General features: G+C 37.8%; 1 protein-coding gene across 22 annotated transcripts in view; it reads right to left on the reverse strand.

The window, feature by feature from the left end:
• LOC108711853 (receptor-type tyrosine-protein phosphatase S) overlaps positions 1 to 27,126 on the reverse strand; it is a 554,677-nt gene that overhangs the window by 103,307 nt on the left and 424,244 nt on the right. For all 22 annotated transcript variants that reach the window (XM_041560777.1, XM_041560762.1, XM_041560744.1 and 19 more), the window contains 6 exons: positions 17,916 to 18,013; positions 16,836 to 16,959; positions 15,522 to 15,697; positions 12,783 to 12,902; positions 12,560 to 12,714; positions 9,408 to 9,693 (listed from right to left, as the gene is read on the reverse strand). In XM_041560777.1, coding sequence (XP_041416711.1) covers positions 9,408 to 9,693; positions 12,560 to 12,714; positions 12,783 to 12,902; positions 15,522 to 15,697; positions 16,836 to 16,959; positions 17,916 to 18,013 — 959 coding nt within the window. The remainder of the gene's footprint in view (positions 1 to 9,407; positions 9,694 to 12,559; positions 12,715 to 12,782; positions 12,903 to 15,521; positions 15,698 to 16,835; positions 16,960 to 17,915; positions 18,014 to 27,126) is intronic.

A 27,126-nucleotide genomic window follows, 5' to 3' on the forward strand; every position in this document is an offset into this window, starting at 1 on the left:
GGGCGATTCACTGTTTAGAAAACATGGCGCGTTTTTTAGACGATACATAGATGATGTCTTTTTTTTGTGGTTGGGACCAGTAGATCATCTGCACACATTTGTGGAACGTCTGAATTGTCTGGACAGTCCAGTGAAATTTACAGTCAAATATGACATGCATTAAATGGATTTTTTGGATGTAAAAATATATAAAGATGCTGGAGAGTTGAAGACTTGTATTTATTTGAAACCAACGGACAGAAACACATTGGTACACTACCACAGCAACCACCCAAGGCATCTGCTCAATTCGCTACCTAAGTCACAGATGCTTAGGGTGGTACGCATTGATAGTGATGTGACCAAAAGGGAGGAGGATCTCACCAATATGTGTAAAAAATTTTTGGATAGGGGTTACCCAGAGAAATTGCTGATAGATACAAAGAAGTGGGCCCTTTCACTTAATCGTGAAGATGTATTGCAGAAACAGGAATCAAAATGCAAATATAAGGACAAAGGTAGTGACAACGATCTGTACTATGTGAGCCGTTATGGGCCACACAGCACAGTAGTGAAGCAAAGTGTAATAAAACATTGGCCTATTCTAACTACAGATGAGACCTTGACTAAAAAAAATGCCCCCTAAACCAAAATTCAGCTATAAACAAGGGAGTAATCTGAAGGAGATATTAAGTCCCTCGGATCCGACAAATAAATACCAGAAACCACAGGCACAGCACTTTTTACTCCAGAGACCAGGGGTATATAAATGTAAAGGCTGTATATTATGCAGTGCACTGATTTTAGGTTCTTTCTTTACTCACCCGCATACGGGTAAGAAGTATACCATTAGGCAGAGGATAACTTGTGATACCACCATGGTGGTGTATATCATTAAGTGTCCCTGCGGGCTAATTTACTGCGGAAAAACCACCAGACAATTTAAGGAAAGAATGGCAATGCACAGATCAAGCATAAGGGCAGCATTGGATCCGGACAAATTAGAGAAAAATAAAAACAGGAAGCAGGACATTACACAGCAGCCCGTGGCAAAACATTGGGCAGAGGCTAGCCATAGTCCAGCATCGTTCAGGTGTATGCCGATTGAACAGATCCCCAGAAAAACGAGAGGGGGAGATCATGATAATACACTATTAAAAAGGGAAGCTTTCTGGATCCACGAGCTGGATTGTGTGGCACCAAAGGGTCTTAATGGGCAGCAAGCTCTGGGTTGTTTTTTAGTCTAAATTGATTTTTCTCCTCTTTTATTACACAGCACCTTATGATTTTTATTACAGAGAAATAGACAATGTATATCTAGACATTGAGTACTGATAAGGTTGATACACATGTTTCAAATGGTTGAGATAAGGTTTGTTTCTATTTATAGGTGCTGCTACAGTGTATCTTCTATTTCTGGAATCGACATAAGCAATATGTAACAATTTTTCATGTTTTGGATTAAAGTATACAGTATTTGTATTATCACAATTTGGTGACGGAACCTGTATTATTACAGTCTGGTGACACCTAATGGCACAATATTATAAGGTATTTTTAAATATGTATTTTTTAATATGTATTTTAGCCTATATATTTTTTTATGTATTTTTATCATGTGAATTTAATTGCACTAAAAGCTTATGGCACATCCTGATGATGTCATGATGACACCCATACTGGGGGGTATTGTGGGTATATAAATTGTTAAATCACTACAAGCACTTTTATCCTTGATAAAGGCCCCAATGCGGGCCGAAACGTTGGATGCACGGTGATAAATAAAAGCGCGTTATTTATTTGAACTGGAGTGCTGGTCCATCCTTCATATATATATATAAAAACACATGTATATATGTATATACACGTGTATATATATATATATATATATATATATATATATATTATATATATATACACATGTATATATTGATCAGCTAGATCAAGCTGGACTTGGATGATGACTCTGACAGGCGTTGTACTTTTTAGGGGTTGGTGAGTCTATTGAAACACTGGATTCATGGCGAATCACAAAACAGGATCTGGGGCCTGGTGGATGTTTGTTCCTATAGACACTATTTAGTATTACTACCATTATGATATATAATATCGCAATGTTCCAAAATGCCTATGATATTCTTATATTTTAGTAAGTTAATCTTGTCGCATAAAACAATGCTTTATATAAGGACGCTGATGACATATCCACATGTGGACATGCTTCATACTTGACTCTTTATGTTTATGAAGAGGGTGACCAGCACTTCAATTTACAGGTTTATTTAATATATTTTTTCATGTTTTATTATAGCTGACATGATTTCACTAGGATGAGGGGGACAACAACAGAGTTCTTTGGCCGGCCCCCTTGCAGGACGACGGACCAACTAGTCCTGTAATATACCGAAGGTTCAAAATAGGGCTGCAGAGAGGCGGTGTGTTAATTGAGTAAACGAGATTTAGCTCCCAAGCAAGCACACCACACAGCACCAGGACCGATGTGTAAGGAGCTTGCCCGTCATGCACATACAGCTTACAATTGCCCACAAAGGAGTGAGCGCAGGGCAGGTACTTGAGTTGCTTTCCGCTGACACACCTGGGGCTGTGCTGTTTGGACGGTGTGACAAGCCCTACAAATACCTGGACTAACAAAGGGATTAAAGTATCCCTCGATCCAAGGGATTCCCTGGCTGGGGAATGCAAAAAGAGGTGTGGAGAATAAGGGCAGCTTGTGATAGGATGGAGCTTTTCGTGACGTGAAGGAGGACAACACACGCCCTCTGCTTTCGGCCGCAGACTGAACGCTGACAAACCGGAGCTGCGAACAACCACGGTTATTACAGTGACACGGATAGTTGGCCCGTCGACTGCTACAGGGGCGACATCGCTACGCTGTCTCTCTGTGATTGCGATCCCTCTCATCGGGTAAGTGGATCTTTGCTATAGGGTGAGCTTCACACAGACTGGCTGTGCACATACTCACAAAGGGACGGAGCACGGAGTTGCTATACACTTATTTAGCTGGCGCTAGTTTTGATACTCACAATGCTGGGCACTCACGTGGACCTGGGCCCAAAGCACTAAGGTGACTTACTGACACACTATCAGATTCACTATGACCAGCGCACTGACACATTGTATTTACTTATACTGGACTCTATGATGTCACATTCTGAATTCTGGTTGCCATTTCAGGGTTTGTTGTGTTTGGGGTTTCACTTCCTGATGACAGCTCCAGTTTAGGAGCCGAAACGTCGTAATAAAGCCAACAAGTTTTGTTTTTCACTAAAAGACCTGTGTGTGCGGTTCTTTCTTGCGTTAAACCAAATTGCGGTCTAAACTACCTAGAGACTATATCTATCTGGTACAAACATTGTTGCCATCTAAAATGCCTAGAAACATTGTACAGAAAAATCTGAGTATAAAAACCAGCGACAATCTCAAATTAATCTATCTCAGGCAAGTAGTATATGGTACTGTTAATCTAATATTTCATACTCAGTCAATCAAATATATATTTAAATCTACTAGACGAGATCATATTGAAAGTTATCATCAGTTAGAACCTAGTTCTAAGTTATACTCAAACCAAACAATCATAAATAACTGGCTAGAGAATACATTTCTTTTAACCTCCTAGGGGTGACTGTGTCAAGGGTCCGCATCCATTTCGCTTTGCGTTGTAATAACAGTTTAGGTCTATCCCCCCTCTCCGTAGGGGGGGAATATGATCAATTAGAATTGCTCGTAGAGTAGGTAGCGGGTGCTTATGTCCAAGAAAATGTCTAGCCACAGGAGTGTCCGCTTTGCCTGTGGCTAAAGCTATACGTATAGCAGAACATAGTTACATAGTTAAATTGGGTTGAAAAAAGTCCATCAAGTTCAACCCCTCCAAATGAAAACCCAGCATCCATACACACACCCCTCCCTACTTTTAATTAAATTCTATATACCCATACTAACTATAGAGCTTAGTATCACAATAGCCTTTGATATTATGTCTGTCCAAAAAATCATCCAAGCCATTCTTAAAGGCATTTGGATACACTGTTGCAATTGGCACACACATCAGGGTGGATCAGTGAGAAGTGCCTCCAGTTTCTTACCACTGAGCACCCTAGACAGCCCATGATTTATACACTCCCTAAAGTACACAAGCACCAAACAACACCACCCGGGCGACCTATAATCTCAGCGAGAGAGTCCTTGTTTTCTAATGTGGCTAAGTTTTTGGATAGTTATTTACAACCTTCATGCACTAAGATGTTATCTTATATTGTGGATACGCCCTCACTATTGGAGATACTACGGCAGATAGGACCCTTACCGGATGATACTATATTTGCCACCCTTTATGTTTGTAGCTTGTATACTATGTTTTGTAGCTTGTATACTATTTCTACGCAATATAAATATTGCCTAAGAAAAAGTGACAGGTTTTGACAGTGGTATTAATATGATCAGAGAAGGAGAGAAAGGAGTCAAATATTACCCCCAGACAGCAAGCTGAGTTGACAGGATTAATGAACATGCCATCAATAGAGATAGTAAATAGGGGAGTAGGACCAGGCTTAGGTGGAAAGATGATAAGTTCAGTTTTTGTTAGGTTGAGTTTGAGGTGGTGCTGGTTCATCCAATTTGAGATAGCCAGGAGGCAGTTAGAGATCTGAGCCTCTGTTTCAGCTGTTAATGAAGGGGTGGATAAATATATTTGGGTATCATCAGCATACAGATGATAATTAAAGCCAAATGAATGGATGAGATCTCCCAAAGACAGAATGTACAGGGAGAACAACAGTGGACCAAGTACAGAGCCTTGCAGCATCCCCCACGTTAAGTGGAACTGGAGATGAGGTTTTGTTATCACAGGAGACAGTGAATGATCGGTTAGAAAGGTAAGAAGAGAGCCAAGATGCAGCCTGGTTACGGATGCCAAGCGAAAAAAGAATCTGCATCAGGAGAGAGTGATCAACTGTATCAAATACAGATGATAGGTCAAGGAGGAGAAGGATGGAGAAGTGACCTTTGGTTTTGGGAACCTGAAGATCATTTGTAACTCTGCACAAAGCAGTCTCAGTGGAGTGACCAGGCTGGAAACCAGATTGCAGAGGGTCCAACAGATCATGGGTGTGTAGAAACGTAGTAATACAGGAGAACACAATATGCTCTAGGAGTTTAAAGGCAAGTGGTAGAAGGGAGACAGGACGGTAATTTGACAGACAGGCTGGGTCAAGCGTGGCCTTTTTAAGAATAGGCTTTACACAGGCTTGTTAGAAAGGAGAAGGGAAGGTTCCAGAAGCTAGAGAAGAATTGAAGATGTGAGTAAGTAGTGGGGTAAGCTCTGCAACACAGTGTTTGAGCAGAGAAGAGGGCAGAGGGTCAAGGGGGCAAGTTGTGAGTGGGGAGGACAAAAGAAGCTTGGAGACTTCAGATATTGTTACCGGAGGGAAGGAATTAAGACATTCAGAAGGGGGCTTAGGAAGGAGGAGCTAGTTTACATTAGTAGAGGTAGGGATCTATTGCGGATGGACTCTACTTTGTCTTTAAAGAAATCAGTAAAGTCCTGAGGAGAGTGTGTCTGGTTGAATGATACTGTTGATGAGGGATGGAGAATAGAATAGAGAAAACAGGCGTTGTGGGTTGGATTTGTGATTGTTTATAATTGTACTGTAGTACTCTTGCTTGGCTTTTGACAAGGCAGAATTGAGGCAGGACAATAGAAATTTATAGTGAATAAAGTCTGCTTGCGTACGGGATATCTTCCACATACGTTCAGCAGATCTCGTACATGAACGTAAGGATCTGGTTTGTGAATTCAGCCAGGGTCATGGGTTCAGAGCACGTGTACGCTTAGCCTGTAAAGGGGCAAATGAGCCAATGGTTGAGGATAGTATGTGATTATACTCACTTACCAGGATCAGACGTTTCCTTAAGGGAAATGAGACTGGACCTGAAAAACTGAGCTAAGGCTGGAAGGTCAATGTCACGTGTATCCCGGAGACAGACACACACACACACACAGTAATATCAATGCAAAATGCTAAATAATATAACATGTTTCGGATCAGGTGTTTAGTGCCGGCAAATGTACTGTTTAGTCACCGTTGTTACAAACCGTGTAGTGAAAAAGAACAAAGTAACAATGTTTTAAGGAAAGATACATATATATATATATATATATATATATATATATATATATATATATATATATATATATATATATATATATATATATATATATATATATATATATATATATATATATATATATATATATATAATGTCCAATTGGATCTCAGCACACCATTTAGGAAATAATTAATCCAACCCAGGTGCTATCCAGACGTGCTTTCATACAAAAATGTGAATAAATGGATGCACACCGGGATTTTTTAAAAAAAGTTAAAACTCGCTTTTATTTAAATATTTAAAACATGGTCAGGTCAACGTTTCGGTCTCCATCTTAGACCTTTGTCAAGACCCAAATGGTTGGTTAAAAAGAGTACATATATAGATATATTAATCCCACCCACAAATGGCTACCCTGCCACTGCTTACTTTAAATCAAAATATTAACCCTGTTATGTGAATTCAGGCATTTTCAAACATCATTAAATGCAGCCGTGGGTAAACCAAAAAAGGAAATGTAAATAAAAACAAAAAGACAATTGGACCATGCAGAAACCTATTTCTTCAAAGCAGATTGTAAGTTTATGAAATCTTAAACCTATATTAAATGTTACACAGTTCCAATTGTTAAGTGTTCAACTAAACCTAATAGATCTGCACATATCTGCTATCTGAATTCAATCAGTACGATCCTAGTAGCAAAAAGATTATCAGCGCTCATTCAAAAAGAATAAGAAAGAACAATGTTCATTTAACCCCGAGGGTGCCAAAGTGTTCAGTTTTTTGATCCAAAACACCTCCCGTTGCAGTAGCATCTTAGATCTATTCCCACCTCTACTCAAGGGGGGGATGTGGTCAATGGCTATATACTTGAAGGTGGGCAGCCTGTGTCCCCTCTCAAGGAAGTGCTTGGCCACTGGTTTCTGTGTCTGTCCATCCCTAAAAGCCGTGCTAATCGCAGACCGATGGCCATCCATTCGTAGCCTAAGGGTTTGATCCGTTTTTCCTACATAGGAAAGCCCACAAGGACATGTTATTAGGTAAATTATGTGTGTAGTGGTGCACGTTATATGGTGTCGGATCTGGAAACGTTTACCTGTATGAGGATGTAAGAAAGATGTACCTGGAGTCATGTAGCGACAAGACGTGCAGCTTGGGCAGCGAAAACATCCTGATTTTAATTCTGATAGCCATGTTTTTTTGTTAGTAGTGTAACAATTCACTGGGTCAGTCTTAACCAGTAAATCACGTAAGTTAGTTCCACGCTTATAGCTAATCATAGGTGGTTCAGAAAGTACATTAGCCAAGTCGCTGTCTGCCCCAATAATATTCCAGTGCCTTTTGACCACATTCCCTAGATCTTTAGTACCCAAATTGTATTTGGTACTAAAGACTAGTCTTGAATTTTGTTTGCAGATTTCAGATGTCTCACTACATTTTTTATGTGCCGTGTCAAGGGCCGTTTGTAAAACTTCGTCAGGGTACCCTCTAACGCTAAACCTTACCCACATATCCTCAATTTGTTGCTCACACTGGTGGGAATCGGAATTATTCCTTTATACCCGGCAAAACTGACTAACAGGTAGGGAATTCTTCAGATGTCTCGGATGAAAGCTTTTATAGTGAAGGAGGGTATTTCTATCAGTCAATTTACGAAATAATGTATAGGCAATATGATCTCCATCAAGTGTTAGTTCCACATCCAAAAATTGTATTCTTATTGGGTGTACAACAAACGTAAACTTCACTGGGCACTCTCTAGCATTCAGATCGGTAACCATTGCACTAAACTCCGCCTCCGTACCCCTCCAAACAATCACCAAATCATCGATGAAACGACGGAAAAAAATCAGGTTATCACCATATTTAGGTACAATGTGATGCTGTTCATACTGATGCATGAAAAGATTAGCATATGCCGGCGCCATGGCCGCTCCCATCGCCGTCCCAAGTAACTGTAAATAAAATGAATTTTCAAAACGAAAATAATTTAGCGATAAAGCTAGCTCTAGTAGTTCCAAAACAAAATTAATCGATGGACCTGCATACAACTCATATTCAAGTAAGGAGCGTCTAACCGCCTCCAACCCTGCTTCATGCGGTATAACAGTATACAAACTGACCACATCCATGCTTGCTAGCATGATGGCTCCATCTGTGGGCAATTTCAACTGTTTAATACACTCCAACAGATGTGGGGTATCCTTAAGGTAAGTCGGGGTGCTGCGGACTACCGGTTGCAGTATCTTATCAAGATAAATTCCAATGGGGTGTAATAATGAACCCCGCCCCTACACTATCGGGCGGCCAGGAGGACACGTCATACTCTTGTGAACCTTAGGCCTTATATACTTTTATATATATAATAGTATATATAATGATCACGTCACACCCCCCTGCACGTCATGTTTTGTTCCCACCATTTGGGGTATTTAAGATGGTGGCTGTGTTTACTTTTGCACTTTGAGAAAGGCTGTGGAACAGCCGAAACGTTAGTTGTGCCTTTGAGGGCATTGTTAATAAAATTTGTTTGTTCCTGCTAAGACCTGTAAGTGCGACTTCTATTTACAGATATTACTTATTTTGTGGTCGGCACCCAGGCAGAATAGACTGAACTATTGTGAGTGCCGGTAAGTGTGTGTATGTGTGTATATATATATATATATATATATATATATATATTGTTCAAAGTAGACCAGCACACCAAATTTTCAATCAAAGAAAGGTTTATTTCAACATCACTCTTTGATTGAAAATTTGGTGTGCTGGTCCACTTTGAACATGATATGCTTTGATTGACCAAGCACCCACCTCTGACTAACAAGGAAGGAGTGCAGGTACTTTCGGAACCTATATATATATATATATATATATATATATATATATATATATATATATATATATATATATATATATATATATATATATATATATATATTGGAATGTAGTGAAAGGCTTGAATAATATGACTATGTATATATATATATATATATATATATATATATATATATATATATATATATATACTTACTGGCACTCACAATAGTTCAGTCTATTCTGCCTACCACAAAATAGTAAAGTAATATCTGTAAATAGAAGAAGTCGCACTTACAGGCTACAGAGGAGAACATTTTTCAATCTATGTCAACACTGCTGCTTGATGTAACATTTTTAAGTATCCTATATTCTGAGTTTCAGTACTTTGCCACAAAATTACAATATGAAATTGATTAGTTATTTGTTACACCACTAAATTGGTGAAAGTATTTTTTAGTCACAAGCGTGTGCATATGTCTCACCTTGAATTCCAGTTCCATGCCTGTAACATGTTCACCCACTTCAATCTGAGCTAGTTTTTGGATATATGTATACAGATTTCGTGCTGGCACCTCAGTATTTCCACAGGCCACAGCCTCTAGCAAGGCATCATGGATGAAGCTGTACTGATCCTCTGTTTGCACCATATAATTCCTCTGTGATCGCATCAGTGTCACGTGCCCATAGATATCAACTGTCTTTTCATGTTTTATTCTCTCCAACATAGCATCAATAACAATAAAGCAACCAGTCCGCCCCACTCCAGCACTACAGAGAAAAAGATCAGATAACATTAGAATTGAAATATATTCATTAATCTTATTTTTTGGGGGTAAAACAAAACTTAATAAATAGTTAATTTAATGAAACAAACTGCCCCTCTTATTTGCATATACACTAGAAAGGCAACTTTTTAGTGTGCATGGACTACACTGTCAGGAAACGTATACTGTAACATTAATAACAGAGTCTTTTAATAGTAATTTTAGTCCAAATTGATTAGATAGACCAAAGAATTTCTGGTGTCTTTTCAAGCATAGTAACATTTCCCAAGCACTGCCTCTTAGGGAAGTCTATGAGAATTCCTGTTTCTTTCAAATGGAGGCAAAATCTAGTTTCTCTAGCATATTAAAATAAATATGTATATACTATATATTTATTATAATATAATTATGAGTGTACAAACATTTTGTTTCACTTTTTTCACTGAAAAAGTCATCAAGGTAAAATGCTTCTTTGACCTTAAATTAACAATCATGCTTTACTTAGTTGCTATATTACAGTGCCTCAAGCAGAGATAAACGCAATAGTAAGAAAAAAACCCCACATATTATATGAAGTCTAGCTGTAAATGTGCCACTAAAATCTCGCACTTCTGCCTATCTAATACACAGCATTGCTAATACACATCATACTAATCCTAATACTCAACATTAATGCGGTAGTTAACCTTTATATTAACTTCTATTACCAGTATGATATAGACTTTGATATTCTGGGCATTTAGTCTTCATTTTTATTATGTGTGTGTTTAAATTATTAAGCATTTTGTTCAGCAGAATTTCAACAGTTATCTGGTTGCTACGGTCCAAATTTCCCTAGCAATCAGGTAATGATGTGACTGGAATATAAATAGGAGAGGACGTGAATTAGAAAGCTAAGTAATAAAATGTAAAAATTACAAATAAAATTGCAGTCTCACAGATAAATTTGGAAGGTGCAATGAAAGAACGATTAAAAAAAGAAAAACAATGACCATTTGAAAAGTTGGTAAGAACTGCTAATTCTACAAAAAGTTAACTTAAAGGTGAACTACCCCTATAAGCATAGGTAAATCTAAAAAACAACTGGACTTGCTGATTAATCATTGAACACATTTCACTACTCATCCGAGCAGCTTCTTCAGTTTAACTGACTGGTGTGGGAAGTTATCGGCATATAAACTCTTCCACTAATCCAATCACAATGGCACATTGTAACTCTTCAAAGAGGTGACATCTGTTTTTAGATTTACCTATACTAGATATACCATGGCCTGGATGAATGAAAATCTTCATAGTCATACCCCTATAAGCAAATATTCTCAGCAATTTTTCAGTTGGTCTTTGTTTATTTTTTTCTGACTCTTTCCAGCTTTTAAATGGAGGTCATTAAAGCTGGAAACCAAAAAAAAATGCTCTTTTGTATTAGCTTTCTATTCATTACCTCTTGTATTCATATCCCAGTCTCTCATTTACACCACTGCCTGGTTGCTAGGATAATTTGGACCCTAGCAACCCATACAATCACACTGTTTTCGCTGTAAATAATTTACTCTACCATATAAAATTTTATTCCTAAACCAAAATGTATATTTTTAGTTGTAGTATTGGTGTGTATGCAGCCATCTCAAGTAATTTCCATTGTTCTGTTGATGGGCTCCAGGGAGGAAAGGGAGGGGGGTGAAATCATTCCAATTTGCAATGCAGCAGTAAAAGTCACTGAATATAATCAGAGCAGAAGTCACACGACTGAGGGCACCTGGGAAACTAACATGTCTAGCCCTATGCCATATTTCAAAATTATGGGGCATATTTATCAAGGTCGAATTTCGAATTGAAAATACTTTGAAATCCGAATTAAAAAAGACCAACAGAAGTGAAATCGAAGGTTTTTTTGGGTCGAAGAGGTCCGTATTAGAATCGTACGATCGATGGAATAGTGCATTTGATTGAATCCGATTCAAGGTTTTTCCCACAAAAAACTTTGATTTCTCAAAGTCCACCAATTGACTCCAAAGGTTCTAGGAGGTCCCCCATAGGCTAAAACAGCACTTCGGCAGGTTTTAAATGGTGAATGGTCGAAGTAGAAGTTTTAAAGAGACAGTACATGATACATTTCGATATTCGAATTTCAAAGTTTTTTCAAATTCGAATCGAATTTGGACTATTCCCGAGTCAAATGACAGAAAAAATAGCTCAAAATTCAACGTTTTTAACTTCGAAAATTCACCTCGACCTTAGATAAATCTGCCCCTAAATAATTTAAATATCAGTTGCTCTTTTGAAAAATGTATTTCAGTGCAGAAGTCTGCTGGAGCAGCACTATTAACTGATTTGTTTTGAAAAAAAAAAAAAACGTTTTCCCGTGACAGAATCCCTTTTAAGTTTAACAACACCTATAAGGTTTTCTGATCAGAACAGAAAGTTTTAAGAGTCTGTTTTTCCAACAAAAAAGTGAATTTTATGACATTTTTATTCACATTGCTAACATTTACTCTCCTTATAGCTATGCTACAGGTGCAAAACTCAACAAAAATGATTGAAAAAATAGTTGAACTTTTTTCAGTAGGTCATAAAACCAGTTAATCGTTTTAGATGACGAATCAGACAAGCCTTTATGTTATAAGTAATATATAATTGTTATATTTGTGTAAACAATTCCTTGGGAAAATAATACCGGAGGTTTGATAAAACAAAATAGAGGAGATCAAACCCAGTTCAAAATATAAAAATCTATATTAAGAAAAAGAAGTAAGAATGCCACAGAAGTAAAAACCATATTTAAGATTACAAAATGAAGACAGATACAGTTTTAGTGAAGCTGTTCACATATACTCTCCACACATGAAGCTATTTATGAATGGGTCCTTTACCTGCAGTGCACCACAATTGGCCCAGCATCAGGGGGATTGCAGGTTTTTACTCTTCTTAGAAATGCAAGAAATGGTGTTGGATATTCTGGCACTCCGTGGTCAGGCCATGCAGTAAACTGAAACTGACGCACCTCTCTTTTTTCACTTGAACCACTCTGTAGAGAAAAAAATGTGTTTTATATAGCTACAAAAAAACCCTGTGATTAGACAAAACTAAGATTACCTTATGTAAAGAAAAGGTTCGAACACAGAATGTTGCTAGCTCAATAGTGTCCAGAAGGGTTACTTGAATCATTCCATATGTCTCTGTTCCTCGACTTGGCCAGTACTGGTCACATTTTATCTGTGAAGTAAAGAAAAGAAAAATTACTTTTATAATTTTCTTCTACATTGACACAATATTATTTAACATTTGTCAATTTTTTTTGAAGATTAATGTGCTAGCCCCATAACGAGGCATAAGGGTTTTCCTGTGACCATCTTTAACAATGGGAAAGTATGGGCTGCTGTGGATTATGGAGTGGGACTCACCACTAGGTAAGGGTAGGCAGACAAAACTTTTCCTTCAATGCAGGTCCCTGGCTATGCCTGTAACAGCCTCTCACACATATATATGAAGAGAACACCCTGCATGTCTGCATGTCTGTTTAGTATTGCTGCTGTCAATCAGCTGCAATCCTTTCCTCCCTAGCCTGCAGAAAGGCTGACGCAACAGTAGAGTACACTGAAGTACTTCATGCCAAAGGACCTGCTAAGGACCTGGAAAGTGGCATACAAAAGATTTCCAGAGATCCTGGCCAGCAGAGAAGAAGGGTTAGCAGGGCCCATGAGGGCTGGGATGGGTTTTATCCCGGTGCCCCGTCGGCCCAGTCAAACCCTACTTCCCAGCGGCCCTTTTAGGGTATTGGCACATGAGCAGATTTGTTGCCCACAGGAGAGTTGAGCTACCACAAGTGACACATTTAATAAAGATTACATACCCCATCACCAACATATGAATCACTGCATGTAAAATACACAACTGCACTGTAATAAATTCCTTCTTCTGCATTTGTCTGCAATTACGCTGGATTGCCACATTACCAATTGCTAGTGAAGGGAATCGAATTTCCAGGAGATGTCACCAGCGGGTATAGCAGATTGTGTCCTTGTGTGCCATTACCCATAGCCTTTCAAACCCACCTGCTGATGACAATATTCTATATGACTTGTGCATGACAGAAGTACTGAGCTGCCTTCCTTTATAATGATAATGCTGCTGTGATGCTATTAAGTTCACTTTTGAAACTCCAAATAATACAAACCAGTGACTGCATAGATAAATAGAACGTTTTTACTGTAAGGTGCTTACAATAATAGGAAGTAGAAGTTGTGGCCCTGAGAAGAATGCAGAAATACATGGGGGGGGGGGTAAATTCAAGGGCATATGGAAGCAATTGTGACTGAGCAGGCCAATTTCTAGATGCCCTTTAATGGGTCAATCTTAGCTGTGACCCAATCCCTATGCTATAGTGTATATACAATTGTTCTCAGGTTTGTGAAAAAAAAGTCCTCATTTTATTTACATGATGCCACACATCAAAATGTTTAGATGTGCCTTGGGTTATCATCAGGATCCTTCAACATCACTTCAAGTCTCTATCAACTGGGTATCTGCTTCAGGGTCTTCATATGTATTTTTCCAATATATGAGTGTCGATGGTTAAGTAAAAAAAGGTCTACAGGTCTAGTCTCTTATACCAACCAATGGCCTCCTGTTTAAAAGCAAATATCTAATTGGTTGCAATGGGTTACTACACCTGGGCAAACTTTGTTCCTTTTAGTACATGAGGAGCTTAACTTGGGTACCCTTAAAAAAGAGGCGTGTTTACTGTTTTACATTGGTGATAAAAACCTCCAGAGATCTCCGGAGATGCTTCCCATATCAATCACATTTTTGCTTTGGATTTCTAATTTGTAGGTGACTGTTTAAGTCTAATTGCTGATTGGTTGCCGTGGGCAACATCTCTAGAGATATTTATCTCCAGTGTTAGTAAACAAGCCCCTAAGTCACATGGTCTCCACTTTTACAATTCTGCAACATATACATATTTAAAAATGATTGTTGTATATTTTGGCATGTTTGTATTGTCACTGGTTCCATTACTATCATTATTATTATTATTAACAGATATTTATAAAGTGTCATCAGCGCTGGACAATAAATGGGGTCATGCACTGAACCCATAGATTTACTTACAAAGCAACCAATAACTGAAAAAAAGAGATAAGGATCCAACAGACTGAAATAGGATGTGTTTAAAAAAAATATTTATTTTTAACATAAATACAAGGGCTTCTATTTTAAACAAAAGTATATTTATACAATTCAAATAAAAAATATAATTCTTGGTTATACCATTTTTTTCTTCTAGGGGCATTTATGCACTACTGCCACCCTATGTTCAGTGCTAAAAGAGGCAATTTGCCTCATGGAAAATATGGCACTGTTTTTTTTTTATACTTGTAAACCTTGTCTCGTGGGAAAAATGCAACTGTTTTACCACATATTAGAAAAGCTTTTGTTATATACAAAACATGTACAGGTATGGGATCCATTATTCGGAAACCCATTATCCAGAAAGCTCTGAATTATGGAATGGTCCATAGTCCCCATTTTAACCAAATAATCTATACTCCATATAAGTTATTTCCTTTTTCTCTGTAATAATAAAACAGTACCTTGTACTTGATCCCAACTAAGATATAATGAATCCTTATTGCAAGCAAAAACAGCTTATTGTGTTTATTTAATGTTTAGACAATTTGTTAGGATAGTTAAGGGTTGGAGATCCAAATTATTGAAAGATCTCTGACCCGAAAAAACCCCAGGTCCTCAGCATTCTGGATAACAGGGCCCATACCTGTAATTGTTAACATATTTACTTTAAAAAGATGAGTTACTTTCTTTTGACTTGCTTACCCTGGACTTCTCCTCCAATTTTGTCATCATAACGACTGTAGCAGAACGTTGCTCCCACACCATTCGCCAGAAATCTCCAAATGTTTCAGGGAGTGCTCCCTGTGTTGCAATATATGCATTCTGTTTTCGATAACCATCAATATAATTGGCATTGATATAGTCACTGCCAATAATTCCTACAAAATATAGTTAGTATAAAAAAAATTCAGTTAGGGACAGTTGTACAACTTATATCATGCAAGTCTTTATAGTTTCTGACAAAACCAAGAAGCCAGGAAAAATATGCTTGCGAATATTATTTTAACTGGCATTAACTTTATGTCTACTCAGGACATGTAAAGATATTGTAATAGTCTTGCTTTTATAACGCAGTGTGTTTATTATTTTTTCTAATATCTGGAGACATGTTTAAACTGATGCATACATAATTGCCTATTCCGTTTAAACTGATACCTTTATGTACATTTTTATAAATCTAATTCTTGTTAACAAAAAGCAGCACATTTCACTGTTTGACTGTTTTAAAAAAAAAACTTGAAACTTGGAAACCCCACAACACACTGCCATTTAGCATATCATACTAATATTTATATAATTTTACCAAAGTGCATAACCTTATCAACATTTAACTCATTAAAAAATGTTTGTGCCCAAGTTTTCCAATTTAGCCAAATCACTCTGCAATCAGTGGCATAACTACCGGGGGAGCAGGGGGTGCGATTGGGCCAGGGCCCGCACCCCCTCAGGGCCCCCCTGGCAGCTCACGCGCCGCGATTCCTGCCGTTTCTGGGTGTACGGAGGGGGGCGGGGGGCCCGGCAGTGCGTCCCGCACCAGGGCCCGCCCCCCTCTAGTTACGTCACTGTCTGCAATGAGCAGCTTCCTGTATGAAATGTATTGTGCTGCACAAGGGCCAAGGACAGACTAACAACTCTAGTCCAAGATGTTCCATTTACCATCACTCTCTGTAATCTATCCTTCAGCCAGTTCTCTATCTAAGTATAAATATTCTCTATCTAAGTATTGTTCTAGGACAATATTCCTAAATTTAACCAGTAACCTTCTATGTGGTAGCATATCAAATGCTTTAGCAAAGTCTAAGTAGATCACATCCACTGCCACCTCGGAGTTGAATATCTTGCAATTAAATTAGTCTGGCAAGTTTTGAATTATTTTTACTCCTCAATGCAATACCCTTTTCCGTCACAATTCTAGCTTGTCCAATAGCGTTTTTGCATGATTAATTGGCCTTTTGGTGTTATAATAATAGGCTTGTTTTAACATGCTGCAATTGATACATATATTTTACAATTTACCTTCCACTAGAAGGAGGATAACTCGAGAATGATCATAGGCAATAACGTTAGCATAACGATTTTTGGCCTTGTTTACTTCAAGATTTGAGTGCTCCCAGGTGAACTGCTGCCCAGGGTCAACAGACTGTAAAAAGAGGGAAATGTTATAAAATAAAGAAGTTTTGAATTTACAGATTTAACTTTTATTATTTCTTTAAATAAATTAACTTTGCATTCTTTGGGAGTTGGAAAACTATAAGCATCTATGTAGGCCCAAAGCAGAGTCCTGTACATCAATGTCCAACCAAGGCCTATTTTGTTATCATTTGGGATAGGTGAAAAATATAATAAATGTATGTAGGAAGCCACCACTTGCAAGGTTGTTCTGAATTGGCCTGCCCAAACCTATTCCATTAATGGATCTTTAGTGGGAGTCCAGGTCGTCTCATCTGGACACTGACAGTAGTCTTGTGCATTTGAGCTCTGCTCCATATATTGGTATGGGTATAGGTGTGGGACTGGTTATCCAGAATGCTAAGGACCTGTGGCCTTCCAGATAAAGTCTTTCAGAGAAGTGTTAATCTTGATACATTAAGTGTACCAAAAAATTATTTAAATATTAATTTAACCCAATACGATTGTTTTGGCTCCAATAAGGGTAAATGATAACTTTGTTGGGATCAAGTACAAGGTACTGTCTTATTAAAGAGAAAAAAGAAAATCAGTTTTAAAAAATGTAATTATTTGATTAAAATTGAGTCTAAGGGAGATGGCCATCCAAAAGTGTGTGCACATATCCCTTTAAATATGGGGCCCCTGGAGGCAAAAATGATGTTTGAATAAATATCACATTCTGAACATAAAAGGGAGGGCTGATACATTCTATGAAGAGTACCTTTCTCTCTTGAGAGAGAAAGAAAAAGAAATATCAGATGCTTGGATGGCAGTGGTTAGAAGTTTTGAACAAATTAACAAAAATTTACCAAATTCACAAGTTGCATCAAAAAACAAAATTATCTTTATTAAAAATCCAATTAGTTCTTTAATGGGAAGACCTGTGAGGGTGGGTTAGAGGGAGAGGTAGACATGACAACTTCTCACCTCATATTCCTGAGATAACTTAAGGTTATCATTTGCCTTCAGATGTTCTGTGTGTTCGGAAAGATCAGCAATTGGGATAGGTGGATGATTAAGCATACCTGTTTAAGTAAATACTATTAGAAAATTCATGTTAAAAAAGCCGACATTGAATACAACCTAAATATGATTAAAGACAGTCTTTACATATGAGATCTGCAATGAAAGGACGGAGGTTAGAATAGGTCAGGGCTCGAAATTATATCCTGAAAGATTCCAAAATAAATGAGAGCTTTATCACCATAAAATGCCCCCATATAGAGCAACATCTATGTGGTGTTGGGACCTCATTAAAGAGTGAAAAAAATAAGAGGTAACAAAAAAAAAAAAATCAACAAAAATACAAATAATCAACAAAAATACAAAATAAAATAGCAAATGAAAAAAACAAAAATAGATGCTTGGATGGAAAAACGAGTGTAAATGAGTCACACAATAAAAACAATGTTAGAAAATTAGAGTTACTTTAGACAGCAGAAGGACTGCATCCAGAATAGTGTCTGCTAACAATGGTAGAGAACAGATAAAACAAGCTATATGAACTATGTGGATGAAGATTTTGGCTTTTCTGTTCCTCAACTGATCCTCAAATGAGGCAGTTGAAGGGATACCATAATTATTAATAACCATTTTAAAGGGTACAACTATCCATGTGAAAGGTGGTATTAAACAACTACACAGAACTATTTACTAACAGCACTATTTGAATAGATGTGGGTAACATTAGATTTCAAAGTCTCTGAAAGGCTCTTCAGTAGTAATGCTATTAACTTTCTATAATCAAATTTGCAGCTTCATAGTACATGGTAATTAAAAAAAAAGCTTTTTAAGTTCAAATAAAATGAATAATTGAGAGAATGAATACATAAACATTTGCATTGGGGTATGGCGATGTCTTGTTTGATTGATCTGCCAGGTTTGAACAAACATTTGTTTGGCTTAAAGGAAAACTATACCCCCCAAACAATGTAGGTCTCTATTAAAAGATACTGAGTAAAACAGCTCATGTGTAAAACCCTGCTTCATGTAAATGAACCATTATCATAATAATATACTTTTTTAGTAGTATGTGCCATTGGGTAATCATAAATAGAAAATTGCCATTTTAAAAAATAAGGGCCGCCCCCTGAGATCGTAAGATTCACTGTGCACACATACAAACCACATGTTAGGTCACATGAGCCAATTAACAGACAGAGTTGTGTCTTTTGCTTCCTCACTTCTTCCTGTTAAAGTTAGTGTTGTAGTATTTCTGGTCAGGTGATCTCTGAGGCAGCACAGATAGAGTCACAAAATGGTGGTTCAAGGCAAGAGATGTAAAAGGGCAATATTTATGTAAATATATATTCCAGTTTGGTAAGATTCTTTAATATGTCATTCAATTTGATATAAACTATCTGTTGCTTAAGTATTAATTTTGGGGGTATAGTTTTCCTTTAAATTTTATGTCTGTGTATTGTTAAGTTATCCGTACACACAGAGATCAGTTCCATTAGCAAGGTTATTAAACAAGCTTTTAATCCTAGTCAATGATTAAATCATATGGAGGCGTTATTTTAAACAGTTGGTTGAAGACTAGGGATGCACCGAATCCAGGATTCGGTCGGGATTTGGCCTTTGTCAGCAGGATTCGGATTCAGCCGAATCCTTCTGTCCGGCCGAACCGAATCCTAATCTGCATAAACATATTAGGGGCGGAGAGGGAAATCGTGTGACTTTTTGTCACAAAACAAGTAAAAAATGTTTTCTCCTTCCCACCCCTAATTTGCATATGCAAATTAAAATTCGGTTCGTTATTCGGCCGAATCCTTCGTGATGGATTCGGGGGGTTCGTCCGAATCCAAAATAGTGGATTCGGTGCATCCCTATTGAAGACCATCTCCATCAATGAATTTAGTCCTCAACTCAAATTACAGTATATTCCAGCCTTTTTAATTTATAGTTTAACTAGCCTCTACCAGATAGATCACAATTTTCGATCCATAGAAGGTCAGCATCAGCCTGCTGGCACAGAAAGAGCCTGCTCATTCTTGCAAATTAATTTAATAAGACAAAAACAAAAAAAAAACAGGAAATGGTATATTACTTCCCAGAAACCTTCCATGACAGCATTCACCAAATGGTTATGCACCTTCCTAATTGGCCACAGGATAAAGTCTTACACCCTATAAAATTGCAGCTTTGCAGAACTTAATGAATGTAGCCAAGTAGTTGCTGGCAAATAGAAATTTCAATACCTCACAACTGTCCCCTTTTGCATGGGACATTGGAGATTTTCTACCCACAGCCTGCTGTTGCATGTCTGGAGTTAACATGATCTTACTTGCTTGTCTACAGTCAGTGGAGTCATGGGTGTCCGCAGAAAATTTTCCAGGGTGGGGCAAGGAGGCATCTGTGGGCGGGCCTGTGAGATAGGTGGGTGTGTCACTGCCATCAGGGGGTGGAGCTATGCCACGGTGATCAGCCGATCGCCGGGTCAATCAAGGGAATCCTTCACAGTTTCCCTAATTTGAAAAACCATCCAGGAAGTTTTGACCCGGGCAACCCTTCAAAATACCGGTTGTCTGACAAGTGGCAACCCTAGTTCACACAAAGATGGCAAAGTGGCAAGTTCATGTATAAATACCCCCAGAACTCACAAACAGATGGCACAGGGGCAAATACATGTATAAATACCCCCAGAACTCACAAACAGATGGCACAGGGGCAAGTACATGTATAAATACCCCCAGAACTCACAAACAGATGGCACAGGGGCAAGTACATGTATAAATACCCCCAGAACTCACAAACAGATGGCACAGGGGCAAGTACATGTATAAATACCCCCAGAACTCACAAACAGATGGCACAGGGGCAAGTACATGTATAAATACCCCCAGAACTCACAAACAGATGGCACAGGGGCAAGTACATGTATAAATACCCCCAGAACTCACAAACAGATGGCACAGGGCAAGTACATGTATAAATACCCCCAGAACTCACAAACAGATGGCACAGGGGCAAGTACATACATAAATACCCCCAGAACTCACAAACAGATGGCACAGGGGCAAGTACATGTATAAATACCCCCAGAACTCACAAACAGATGGCACAGGGGCAAGTACATGTATAAATACCCCCAGAACTCACAAACAGATGGCACAGGGGCACGTACATGTATAAATACCCCCAGAACTCACAAACAGATGGCACAGGGGCAAGTACATGTATAAATACCCCCAGAACTCACAAACAGATGGCACAGGGGCAAGTACATGTATAAATACCCCCAGAACTCACAAACAGGTCGCACAGGGGCAAGTACATGTATAAATACCCCCAGAACTCACAAACAGATGGCACAGGGGCAAGTACATGTATAAATACCCCCAGAACTCACAATCAGATGGCACAGGGGCAAGTACATGTATAAATACCCCCAGAACTCACAAGTACAAGGCTGCAGACTGCAATAGATAGGGCTTTCCTTCCTTCGTTTTCTCCCGCGCTGCAATCTGTGCTACTGGCCAATCAGATGCTCCCTGGCTGCTCTCTCTCTCTGTCACAGCTGAAGTAATACGATCCGGCAGCACCGTGACAAGGGAGGGGGGAGCGAGCAGCTAGGGAAGGAGCTAAAAGAAAACTCTGCTGCACAGAAGAAAAATCTTCGAGGGATCGCGACAGAAACCACAGTAAGCTGGGGCCAATGCACGTGGACGCCCATGAGTGGAGTGCTCATTGGCTATTTCTACAGTGTTTATACTGGCACAGCTGGGGTTTAATATGCTGATTATACACTTTCTGTAGTAATTAAACTGGCACATCTAGGTACTTTTTTGGAAAAATAAGTGTCTGCTATTGGTAAGTGTCAACAAAATGTTTGCTGTGCTGCTCACAATTCAATCAGGGCAACAAGGCACTTTACATACACATCTGCCAAGAGCAGACAATTTTGAGAAAGGGCCCTTGTAACATGTTGTGTTGACGTACAATAAAAACCTAAATAAAATCTAAAAAACAAAAACAATCTAACAAGAGTAAGAATGCCTTGGCCTGTTTCCAAACCGCTACTTATTTAAATTCAGAAACTTTCTGTGGGACCTTCTGACAGGGACAAGTAATGATATAGCTTTCAGAATGAGCTATTAGTTGGACTTGGCTTGGCTAGTGCTGCTTATATTACTGAAACTAAAGACACTGAAAATAAAGACACTGGTTACATTGTTTTTGAAGACTTCTTTGTAAGAAAAAGACAAATATACTTTTTGGGGGATTTTGAACGACCTCTTTGAAAAGAAAAAATCCTGCACTTTTGAATTGTTACGCTTTCTTACTCCTTTCTTGGAAGGTAAAAAGATAAATTATTTTTAGAAGATTTTTAAATACTATCCTATTCTATCCTGTTCTGTCATCTTAAATTTCCTTTACTGGGGCAAAAAATATTAATTATCATACGTAGTTTCCCCCAAAAAAAGAATCTCAAATGGCCACAGATACAGTATACTTTTAAATCTGCTGACAAAGTCTTAGCCATAATGCACATCTGAAAGCCACCAAAAGAACCATAGACTTTGCTGAAAAACCATCAAGTCCACCATGCTTCAGCCAGGAAATCTGTAACCACCTTACCATCTCCTGTCATTTCTAGAAGCTTAGATCTTATCACACTATATAAAACAGCTTGTTATTGTGAATTTTGAATGTCAACACCCTCAACACACAGGTTAGACACACCACTTACTTGTATGTTGCAGCTTCTGTCACACAAACCTTTGTATGATTAAACTACGTTTCCATTTCACATAGCTTCATAAATGGATCAACTATACATCAAATAAGCTAACAACAGTTGTAAAGCTACAATGGATGTCCACACATTTTTATTATTGCTAGAATTATTTGCAAGACACAATATATTGAAAACAACACCCTTAAAATCTTGAGTTAATTTTACCCTTTAAAAGCAGTAAATTCAATTATATTAGTATCCCTTTGGAAGGTGATTCATTTAGATTTCATTTGTATTGACTATTTATAGCAATAGTTTTGTGAAATAAACATAAATTCAGATTTACAGTTAAAGTGGTGGTTTATCCTTTTTTTTAATAGTTTTTGAGGTATTTGCCTTCCTCTTCAAAATCCTTCCATCGATCAAATGTGAGCTTACAGTTTTATTATTTTTGTTAAGTTTTTTCCCTTATCTTTTTATTAAAACCTCTCCTACTTCCGTCTCTCATTCAAACCACTGCCTGGTTGCTAAGGTAAAACCAGACCCTAGCACCCAGAAAACTGCTGCAGAGTTGCTGTTCAATACCATACACTAAAAATAATTTAAGCTTGCATAATATGCAAAATATGTTGGCGCTCTATAAATACATGTTAATAAATACATGGTAATAATAATTCTGTTTTTGCATACATGTTAAAACATTTGGCTCTATTTCAAAGTATTATTAAGATCTTCAAAGAACCTCAATGTTATAAAACGCTAACATTTGCTTCTCAATTACTCCAGTTCTGCAAAGATCTGAGAGGAATCTTGGCCATGTCATCACCTGTTCATTAAGAAGGATGTCCCCTACCCCCTGGAGTGGTATTTGTTTCATCAGTCTGGGCAATTCCGTTTTGCAGGAGTTATTTCTTCAATTCCTTCCTTCATTGCAGACTATAAGGAGCCTTTCCATACTCACTACTTCTACAATAGGAAATATGCAAGCATACATTTTTGTGACTGCACTAACCTGCTCCTTTCTAGAGTGCCCTGAAATTTCACAATAAGGAACAACTCACACATGCTCATTTTATGCTATAAAGAGAAGGATGTCATTCACAGAGAATACAAAAAGGCCACATGAAACAAGGTGGGGAAAACCTCTTGAAAGCAACATATATTTTGGCTTTCTTAGTCCTTGTTGGACCAAAATAAAAAAAGGCAAAAACTATGCATGCTTGTGGCAAAACTGATCTATCTTGTGCAGAAAAATCTGAAAATCAAGAGAAAAAATGTTATAGGTAGCACAAACACTGGTATGCAAATATTTTTCCGGGATATATTGGTCCGGTAGTCCAGCAGCCAAACACAAAGGAGAGAACACCTGAAAAGTCTGATTACTTTGATGTGTTTATCTGACTGGTACCACCTAAATGAGCAACTGCAGCCTCTCCTGCTAACACTTACTGTAGTTAACAAATGCACAACTGGAGGTAATGAGATCTGTACTCTACGTGTAAAAAGCAAAAAGGAATGGTTGCTATGGAGAATTTCGAGCCCCGTAAGTGTTATGTAAAAAGCAGTGGTAATATCAGTGAGCAAAAGCAATGTGACTTGTGCACTTGCACAAAGATGGCAAAGCAAGCATGGCATTCTCAGTTTTACAGTACTGTACCTTGCAGCAAGTGCCTAAGCTTGTAAACATACCCAGATGTACAGCACCTTTCAATCTTATTATAATAAGAAATGTTTCATAATAGTTTTCTGGCATTTAAAACACCTATAAATTTCCAAATGTTATTTTGATTTTTTTGTTATGTTTACAGGAAAGAATACATATTTATAATTTGAATATTCAAGTATAATATTCAGCAGGACTGAACCGTGGCCTACTGCAAGAGCAAGACCATAAAACTTTTATTTCTTTTCTTTTTTAAGTTCTCATAGACTTGTAAACAATGCTAGAATGTTGTCTTGTTCAATATATTAAACTAGAGGACTTTATTTAAAAAGTAATATGAATCACAATGCTTGTATAATTTTCTACCACTCTGACAGGGCAATCACCTTCCACTAATGCAGTTGTACAGTGACCCTGATCCACACCAGTAGTGTAGTTCTATTAAAAATGGAATGCCTGGGACAGTGTGCACCATTATATATATATATATATATATATATATATATATATATATATATATATATATATATATATATATATATATATATATATATATATATATATATATATATATATCTGTATATATCCAGCAGAAGCTTTTATTAGGCTTTGAAATGAAGTGTAGCTCCTTGTACAAAGAACTTCTCAGTGGACTGCTCTTTTGTTTGGCCATATTAAATCAATAGATACAGTAGGGCTCATATATAAAAGCTGGGCAAATTTGCACATGGGCAGTAATCCATAGGAAACAATCGTGACTGGCTTTTTTAGCCGGCTGCGGGTTGAACAATGAAAGCAAACATTTGATTGGTTGCCATGGGTTATTGCCCAGGTTCAAATTTGTCCAGTGTTTATAAATGAGCCCCAGGATTTTCATTCCAACCCTTTTCACTTACCTAATGTTAATAAAAGGGGGTTTGCTGCCACTAGATGGAGATCTACACTTTATTACTCAAGGAGGACTATTTATCAAGATCGGAATTTCTGTAATTTTAGATGTTTTTCTACTTCAAATAAACTTAAATTTATTAAAGATTTGCTCATTTTCAAATTTCAAAATTCAAGTTTGTTTGTTCTAAATAAATCTTTAACATTTTAGTTTTTGAAACTCTAATTAAACGTTGTGAATTTTAGGAAGCCTTAAATCACGACAACAATTATAATTCAAGCATTGATAAATTACCCCCTAATGAATCACAAAGGAAGATTTGCAAGTCCCCTTCAATAGTACATAATGCTAAGTGAGTTTTTTTGTATTTTGTGCTTAATAAGTCTCTAAAATTTTCGTTTTTGAAACACTAATTAGAATTTGTGAATTTTAGTTTAAAAATTCAAATTGAGACCACCTAGTGACTCACACTGGAAGATTTGCAAGTCCCCTTCAAATAAATATATAAATGTGTAACGTGTCTAGGAAACACACATAAGTCTAAGTAGTTAAATAAAGCTTATACCTTATTCTGAATTAAAAACATTACATTTTTTTAATAATGAAATCTGTCTACTAGTGGAGAGAGTGCAATAGCACTCTCTTCACTAGTGATGCAGAGCCCACTTGACCTACTCAAGCAAGAAGTGGGTTAGAGGGGTGACACCAGGACTGCTGCCTCAGGCACTGACTCCACTGCACAGAACTGATTTCCCTGTGAGTGATACTCAGTGTGCCTTTGTCCAATACTGAGGGTACAGATCAAAAGAGCAGCCTGACATCAATTTACATTTTATCTTGCTGTACAGTGAAAGGCATAACATTCCAAACCCAACTGAATATTGTATTGGCTGTGTACACTTAAGCTGGCCATAAACGCTCTGATCATATGAATCCTCGATTCGTACGATTTTCGGACCGCGTGTGGAGAGTCCCGACATTTTTTTGTCCCATGGGATTTCTGTTGGCTGCCGATAATATCTCTGCATGTACTGCAGATCGGACAATTTTCAGTGGGAGACTGTCACTAGCTTTTGTTGGACATAACTTTCGTACGATTGCTGTAGGTGCAGAACATTGGCTGATCTGTTCTTTTACTACTTTATTTGATCTGAAAGGTTAGTGGCAGGTCTGGAGATTGGGAAGTCCGATCGTTCGAGGATTCAAACGATCGGATCTTTGCGTCTATGGCAAGCTTTAGGGGCATATTTATCAAAAAACTTCGAAATTCGAATTCAAAAAGACCAACCGAAATTAAGTCAAAGTTTTCTTGGGCCGAATAGGTCAGTTTTCGATCGAATAGGTCCGTATTCAGCCGAATTCGAATCGTACTAATAAAAGTAATAGCGCATTTGATCGAATTCGAATCAAAGTTTTTCCAAAAAACTTTGATTTTTCAAAGTCCACCAATTGACTCCAAATATGTTCTAGGAGGTCCCCCATATTCTAAAACAGCAATTCGGCAGGTTTAAGATTTTTAAAGAGACAATATATGATAAATTTCAATATAAACCGGCAAGTAAAGAGACGTGATTATAGGCGGAGCTCAGCCCAATCTGTCAGCCTCACCTCGTCCGCCACAGCTATCGCTGGATTTCGGCAACTTCCACCGAAGACTTCAATTCACAGGCAATATTTTACCCGTTGTAAGCGATGGCCAACATATCACCGGGAGGCAACAGGAGTAATATCAAAGCGGCTTTATTGTAGCATACTTAGTGGTAAATTATGTAGTGGGTGTGTAAAAACGAATGCGTTTCTAGTCCCTGCAACTGGACACTTCCCAGAGAGAAGAGTCAGGAACTCTGAGGAAGTGTCAGGGACACGAAACGCGTTCGTTTTTGCACAGCCACTACAGAATTTACGA

This window comes from Xenopus laevis, chromosome 1L (genome assembly GCF_017654675.1).
Source record: "Xenopus laevis strain J_2021 chromosome 1L, Xenopus_laevis_v10.1, whole genome shotgun sequence".
Classification (NCBI taxonomy): Eukaryota; Metazoa; Chordata; class Amphibia; order Anura; family Pipidae; genus Xenopus; species Xenopus laevis.